Source organism: Pinus tabuliformis, chromosome 1_1 (assembly GCF_031772625.1).
Source record: "Pinus tabuliformis cultivar Carrire ecotype Pingquan chromosome 1_1, CPIR1, whole genome shotgun sequence".
NCBI lineage: Eukaryota > Viridiplantae > Streptophyta > Pinopsida > Pinales > Pinaceae > Pinus > Pinus tabuliformis.
Window position 1 is genome coordinate 871,848,399 of NC_142297.1, and position 8,814 is coordinate 871,857,212.

An 8,814-nucleotide genomic window follows, 5' to 3' on the forward strand; every position below is an offset into this window, starting at 1 on the left:
TCTCGGTTAGACCAGTTTCGGTCGGTAAATCGGTTCATTAGGTGGATCGGTCTGGTCACCGGTTCCGGTTTTAAAAACATTGCTTCAGACTAAGGAAATAATAGATTTGGAGGCCCAATACTGCATTGAATCAAAACTTTTGATAATGAATAAAACAACTAATTTTAATTTAATCAATCTTCCTTTGGTTACTATTTAGTGTCACAGTATATATATCATATCTGTGTGTTTGCTATTCACTTAAAATTCTGAGAGGAAGGTTGTGAATCGTAGCATAACAGATACTTCCAAGTGTTGTCAATTGCTGTTACAGATGGTTATACAGTCCAGGTCTGTAATTTGTCTACCAAAGCAATAGTTAAGGATGTTAAGCAGTTTTTATCATACTGTGGCACAGTAAAGAACGTAAAATTAGAGAGGTGGGTGTTGGATTTCTTGATTGATTTTTATGTAAAAGTGTTGATTTCCAATTTCTGCAATATCTATTGAGCATAATAGTTGTCAACTTGTGTATTATCAGAGTTGCAGAGAAGTGTTCTATTAAGAATATGTTGAGAAATAGAGTGCAGTCACAATATTATTTTTGTGTTGCAATATCTATTGAGAATAATAGTTGTCAACTTGTGTTTTATCAGAGTTGCAAAGAAGTGTTCTATTAAGAATTGGTTGAGAAATAAAGTGCAGTCACAATATTATATTTGTGTTATCAAAATTAGAGAAATGATTCATGGAAATCTTGTTGGATGTAGTAAGACTTGACATCAATGAGTCAGGAAATATCAAGCCAGGTAGTAGCCCTGGTGTATATTTTTCCTGATAAAACTGGATAACACTAGAGAATTTGCATTGATATACATAAGGTCTGTGTAACAGTAGACCTTAACTAGCCAAAACCAATGCCTGATTATATTTTTTGGGTGGTGATAGGATGGGGCAGTGGACACAAGTTGCTTTAGTGACTATCAAGGAGCGCTATGCTTTAGAAATTGCTATCCTTCTTAGTGTAAGTATGATTTTCTTAGTTTATTAGTGTTTGCAATTGTAAGGTTTAAAGGGTAAATTCTCTGTTGTGATTTTGTTACAAGTGGATTTTGGTTGGGATTTGAATTTGCTATAAAGAGATGAAATTCAAGATGTTGCTTTACTAATAGTCACATTCAGATTGACATCGCCTTCTGAATATAGTTTTGGTTTTCTGGTAAAAATACAAAAAGTGAAAAAAATTGTAGGTTTCTGATGTTTTTGGAATTTTTGAACTAGGGAGCTACAATCCTAAGTTAGGAGGTGTATATAGTGCCATGGGGAGGATTAGAGGAGGTAGCTAATTAATGGGAAAAGAAAATGATAAAATTTCATGAAGAGGGAAACACATTAGGAGTATTTTCATTTACTTATTTTTACTCTTTTATATATTTTATTTATTTTTATATGTGGAGGAACAATGTTCAAATAAATTTAAGAAAAAAATTGTTTCCTCAAAATAGAATTAATACTGCACTTAGATCTAGACCTTGCTTACCCTGCCATAGTCATTCTTGTATCAAATCAATTTTATGGTCTCTGTATATGTGTTTAAATGTCTGATCTCTCAATTTTGTTTTGAGATCTTTGATAAATGAGTACCATTCATGGGTAAACGACATTACTTTTTTCCTGTTGTGTAGTTCCAAGATCAAGATTGGATCATGTAGAGTACCTCAAAGGCCATTTTGGTCAAGGATATTGTGAGTAACCTAGAATAAGATTTTACTTGTGAAAGGAAAGGAAAATAATGAACAAAAAAAACATTTATTTTGACTATTTTGTAAAAAGTCTTAAATGTAATCTTGCTTTACAAACTCTCTGTAAATAACTATTTACAGAGAAGGAAGACCCTACCCTTTAAAATCTACTTATTCCCGTAGTTTTGTAGAATAGAAGTAGCTTAAAAAGGCCACCTACCTTACCAATGGAGAAAAGTAAAATTTAGATATTACATCAAAATTTAGAAAGTCATACTTCTTAGACTGAAAAATGATTTTCTCAATTAGCCTATGATATTCTGAGGATATTAACATTGTTGTTATTGGACAGTTTGAAGTCCTTGATAAGAAACTGAGAATTTTCGTTCCATTTTGCTGACCAGGTAGTAAAAGTGGTTACATCAATGCTTTCAAATGGTTATACCTTAGGAAAAGATACTTTAAACAAAGCCAAAGAGTTAGACGACAAGTATCAAGTGATGGGCACTATTGCAGCAAAGGTGGCATATTTTCGCAAATTCTTCAGAGAGATATCAAAAGCAACTTTGATTACAGCAGGGCAATCATCTTGCAATGCAGGAACAACAACTATCAACAGCAGTTATTTCGCAACAGGAGCACTGATGGTTGTTGGGGTTCTTTACAAGGCAGCCAAAGTTGCTGCTAATTTTACTAATAGGAATAATGCAGCTACTAATTTTGGTAATAGGACTAATGCAACAAAGAAGTAGACTTGAAGTATTATGGCACTATCAAGTTAGAACTGTAATGTAGTGGTGTTGGCCTTCAGTTTTATCTGTCTCATAATTAAGTATGTATATAATGTTGTAATTTCATGTCCATAAGGACATGTGAGTGTGTAAGAAACTACTAAAAATATTTGAAAGCATCTTCTGTAATCATGACCATGCAGCTATGTGGGGTAGAGTCAAAGTCGTTGGTGGGAATGTGTGATATTGTGTAGAATCAAAGTCATTGGTGAGAATATGTGATATTGTGGAATATCTACGACCTGCAAATAATATGTCATAAATAAGGATGGTTCAAATGGCAAGATCACATAGATTAAGGATTCTCTTTAAATTATTTAGGTAGTATAAATGAAATATATTAGATAAATTGGTTTCAAATATATGTTATGGAAATGAAATTTAAGAAACAGGGAAAATAAAACCTCGTTATGGTGCAAATATCGCCTCTGTGGATTCATCTATCAGAGGTAAGCATTTTCTTGAATGACTATGCTAAGCTTGCAGGGTGTTATACAATTATTGTTGATTGCACCGTGGAGAATAAGGGATTTTTATCAGAAATGCATATGCCTATTTTTCTTCATGATAAGAATGTTTAGATTGCCTTGTATTTCCATTGAATTTCTTTATTTTCTTGTATGATAGTTTATTCAAATAATTTATAGTGATCATTGTGATGATTCCATGATAAGAGAAAAAACTCCAATACTAAAACTTCAATCAAAATTTCCAATCTGTTTAAATACATATGTTGAATGGTGAACTCAAAGACCACTAACATGCCATATCAGAAGATGACTAGATCTAATAATTCAGTAACATGAACATAGTGGACAACACACAGTAGTTTGAAAAAACAGTTAATACTTTCTTATCCACACAATATAAAAGTTACACCGCGTAGTTTGAAACAAAAATTAATATTTTATTATCCACACAATATAAAAGTTACACCGTTGTCATGAGGGGATTATAATGGCTTCTTAAAAGCTTGAGGCACCCTCTCAGTAGATTCACTCTACTCATTCTAGCTATAGATAAGCCTAACTACATTGCTCTCCCAACTTGACTTGATAAGAAAGGAAACAGAAATTACAAAAATATCATTCCTCAAGAGATGTTCCTTACTTAGCATGTGAATCTCCCATCATAAATGGCTCATAATGTGAGAGGTATCAGTCACAACTTTCATATAATATGGCATAAACTTACATTGGTCAGAAATAGAAGATGCCAAGCATCTATATGGAAGGAATTTTCATACTATAAGTCGTCCTGCAAATCTTCAAAACTCATCTTCCCCTCCTCTTCAAAACTCATCTACCCCTTTTTTTAGGAGAACAACTCTGAGCAACCAAACACTGACATTCTGTCTTCACAAGGAAGGTGTTCTCTACCAAGCCTAGCTTCTCTCTCAGAATCTTAACATCCCCTTTGCAAAGGGTTCCATTAGAATGAAAACAACCCGCATTTAAAGCATTTCTTCACCCCTCTCCTAATTAGAAATACAATTTTGGGTTCTCTACTAATTTTCTCCACACCCATTTAATCTAACAATGGACATAGAGCATGTATATTTATACACGTGTGTTGGAAATACCATTTTATATTTTAATGTTTATTATTTCTATTTTATTATTATTACTTGAATTTCTTTTTAACAAGTGGTTGTGTTTCTTATGGTTTTAGTGAAAGTATGGGCTCCAACGTTGGCTCTCTTATTATGGATTATAATTCATCTTTGAGAATTTTCAATTATTAAATTAGGTTAGTCAATCGCTTAAAATATTAAATTTATTTCAAAAAGTTTTTGTTACTTTATAGGTTAGACACTGGCTTGAAATATGAAACTTATTCCAAAATGTTTTTGTTACTTTATAGATAAGGCGTAGATTTCTTGGCTCTATGATGAAAATAATGAAGGGAAAATACATGTTAATATGTTACTTGTGCTCTTTGATTGAAAAATACACGATGAGAGAAAAATGCATATTATTCTAATTGAGGAATGTTTTTCACTTGTCGAACTTATAGTATTGAATTTAACACACTAACACTTTACAAAAATGAACTAACAATATTCATGATGAAAATAGCAATATGGAATATTTATCTACATAATGAAAAAGGCAATATGGGAGATTCCAATCACGTTCCAAGGCATTTTTTAAAATGTGGATGTGACAAAAGGTTGTTGTGGAAGGTGTTGTTTGTATATGGGAAATTTCTTGATCATTGTGTATAATCCTAATGTTGATAGATATGTCTACTAAGTGGTTACAGTTAATGGGGCATTGATTTGAGCGTTCAATATATTTTTATTCTTTATCAAAGTATTCTTTTATTGTATTTGTGTTCTTCAATTTATGCCTTACGGCGTTTCCTTTGCAACATCGGGTGCAAATGCTAGTTATAAAAGTTATGTATCAACATAATTGTTTAGACTTTGAGCTATAAATCTATGTTTTGGAATTCTGTTTAATTAATATTTATAATTCTTATAATTAAAATTTAATATATTTTTTAAAAATAATAATTTTAATATTAAATTATTAAAATTATTAATATAATTTTTCTTTCTAATATTAGTCATATAATTTTATTTTTTTATTCTAAATTTAAAAACAAATCATATTATTTTAAATAATAAGGTTATTTATTTTCTTTTGATTATTTCAGTAACGAATTAAAAAAAATTATAATATAAAACTTTTATACTACAACTTTAATTATATGATGAGTATTAAAATGTCAAAAATATATTAGTGCTTTTAATTATTAAAAGTATTCATTATTTTCTTTATTTAAATTATATTTAGGTTTTAACTTTAGAAAACACTTTGAATAAGAAATTAATTAAAACATTGGATGAGATTGAGTTGCACAAGGCATTTCCAAACTTTTGGATTCCCAATTTTCATCTGATAATAGATGGTTCCCTTGGGAAAAAAATTTCATTGAGAAGTTTGAAAGGGTTTGATTTAAGTCTACATGAAGGTACTAGGGTTGTTCATTTAAGATTTTAGGATATATGAAATAAGGATCTATTATATATATATATATATATATATATATATATATATATATATATATATATATATATATATATATATATATATATATATATATATATATATACAAGCTATTAGGGTACTAGTGTTGTTCATTTAATGAGGGGCACTAAGATTGGTACATTGGTGAAACCTTGTAATTCAGAGGGTTTACCATACCAGAGAGTTCATCCAAAAGCTCCATAAATATGCGGGTCCATTAGATAATCTAGAATTATAAAAGTTTCCATTGTTAACAATATAGTAACGATCTTTTGAATAGTTGCCACATCTTATACTGTAAGTGATAAGAAGATGTTATTTCTCATTTCTAAAACAAGTGTGCATATGACACCTTTAATATGATTAAGTAAACTATTGGACTTTCATTATCTCAATATTTCAAATATTATTTTAATTATATATTACCAACTTAAAACACTCTAAGCAACTTAAATCTAATACAATAATTATTATTTCAAACAAAAATACAAAAAACAAATTAAAACAAAAATACAAAATACAAATTTTCCACTTGAACAATTTCAATTTAACAATTCTACAAACCTTTACCTTCTCTAATATATTATATTAAAATATCACCATAAGTCAATATACTATTACTTATTACACTTCTCCCCTTAACCTTAAAATATAAGTCATTCCAGATGGCCAGATAAAACCATTCGATCATTCCGTAAATTGGTTTCCATTCCTATCAAAATCCATGATAATGCCATTATTATCAACCCTTGCAATATTATGTTATATTATTTTTATAATGAATAATATATTATGATAATGTAAATTAAAAATAAATTAATATATGAAAGGTAGGCTATGCTCGGGAGAGGAATAGACAACGAATGTGGAAGAGGAATGGGCAACGAAACCTCTTGCTCAGGGCATCTTTAATCACAACTGAAAATTTCCAAGTCATTAAAAATGGAAATTTCCGTCCGTCTACAAATAGAAAGGAGTGCTCAACGTGGTGGTCCTCCCAACAAGAAACCATGGCCTGTAATGTTGTACCACTGGAGCTCAAACTCATTGGATTTCATGGCTCATTGTTCTTCCGAAACACCTGGAAAAGAGTTCGGAGACAACATCGGTGACGACATCATAGCCGCCATTTTGAGAAGACACCACATGAATCGTCTGGCAAGCACTGGTTTCCAGGTTTTTTTGAAGATAAATTGTGTAGATAAAAGAAGGGCATTCCATCGTGTGGATAATAAGTAACTAACTTTTCCGGTGGCAACCACCACCTCCTTCAGATTGCTGGGAATTTGAGACCACCACCTTGCGAACTCCTGGGGATCTTCGCTTTCTGTTTGTGGATGGAAGGAAAGTTCCATTTTTAATGACTTGGAAATTGGAGAACTCCAATTTGCAATTTGCGCGCGCAGCCTGCAAACAGAACGACAAAGTTGGGTTTACAGGAATATCTTGTTTATGGTTTATATGTGATGATAGGGTTTAGGTTTATATATTCCTTGTTTACATCCTCTCCCAAAATTGGCTGAGTATTCCTACATTTATTTATTATTATTACAACATACTAATTTTTTTATTATTACAGTATACTAGTTAATAACGTGGCTGAATATTATAGGTTAATAAGTTGCTTTATTTTAACTTGTTATTTTTATTTATTATTTTATTATTTTTGTTTATATAATATAATAGATGAGACATTACTACATTTCTTCCAAAGTAGGGTGCATCCGACTTTTCATGGTAATGATAAAATAATAATTATGCCATTGTGTTTTTTGATTAAGGATTCTAGACTTTTAATTTAACTACCTAGAGCCATCTTAACTTAGGATCAAATCTCTTTTCACTATAAAAGAGGCTTCCATCGCAAGAAATTTGATCCCTTATATCTAGGTCCACATGGATCTAGGCTATTTTAATTTCTCCCTTTAAATAGGCTATATCCCACATGAATACGAGAGTCAATACTATGGGTTCTCAATACTATGGTTCATTTTTATTTTTATTTTTATATTTTTTTTATAAGGTTATTTTTATTTTTATTCTATTTTGACCAAGTTAAAATGTTTACATTACAATACAACATCTCTGCCAGAAGGGGCTTTAGATCACCTCTCTTGACATCAGTAGTTACCAGCCTAGATCCATCTTAACTCCTATAAAAGAGGCTTCACTATAAAAGAGGTTTGTATCACAAGAGATTTGATCCCTCTCGACACTGATAGATCCAAGGTTAATATGGATCTATGTTGGTTTTTATATACACACATACCATATCTAGGCAATGTATAGTATAAAGTGTTGGGATGAGTGACTATTTTCAAAACAATAATATAAATTTATAAAAAATATAATGGAAGAAAATATCTTTATGATCAAAGATTCAAATTCAAATTGGTGTTGAATCTCCTCCTCATCCCTCATCAATAAATAAAAAGAGGAAGAAGCAATTAAGAAAATTATAAACATGGAAACTCAAACAAAAGGTAGACATTATCGAAATACTGGACATCCTATCTACGAATAAGAAATTTTATAATAATGTGAAAGCGTCAAATGAGTCAAACAAAATAAGTTTAACAAATCAGAAATATTAATTGGGAGATCACATCTTTTATATAATAGAGAACATTCGTGTTGCCATATTTTCATTGTGTTTCCTCCTTATATCTCTCTCTCTTTGTTGGAATCCAAGGAGGATGTCCACCCCTAAAGATAGGTATGATAAGTTGGTAATGGACATCATATGATTGATGGTAGTGACAACCTTAAGGTCCTGGGAAGAATCTCTCCTCTAAATGGGATAGTAAGCTCATGAGAGTAGAGATTCTCCTAGTCTCATGTTAGCTCTATGTTTATTTTATTGAAATACCTTCGTTCCACATGAATTATATGTTTCTTTGGTTATGAGTTCTCTAGCCATTTTGGTATTGGAATATGACAAAATATTGATAATGAAAGAGGATTTTAAAGGCCATGGATCAAGGGTGGGTGAGCCTATTCCAGATTGGATCATTTTGGTCATCCATATCGATGCATTCAGAGTGGAAAAAGAGGAGGAATCATCTCATGGGACCGTTTGTAGCAGTGGGACCTAGTATGGCAAAACAGAGTCTGAAACCTTCCAAGAGCGTTTTGAGGCAATAGACAAATTTTTTTGGGGGATAAAAATTTGTTGATTTAGTGTTGCATGTTTTCATGTTATTCTACACACAAATATCTTTCCAACGGTGCAAGAAGCACATCAATCCGGGTCCATATGCAAACGTT

The 8,814-nt window shown here is 31.2% G+C and overlaps 1 protein-coding gene across 1 annotated transcript; it reads left to right on the forward strand.

The window, feature by feature from the left end:
• The first annotated feature begins 928 nt into the window (after positions 1 to 928).
• Positions 929 to 2,473, forward strand: LOC149217082 (uncharacterized). The gene is made up of 2 exons (XM_089390129.1): positions 929 to 1,003; positions 2,126 to 2,473. The coding sequence occupies exons 1-2, from the start codon at positions 929 to 931 to the stop codon at positions 2,471 to 2,473; spliced, it is 423 nt and encodes a 140-aa protein (XP_089246255.1).
• The last annotated feature ends 6,341 nt before the right edge of the window (positions 2,474 to 8,814 follow it).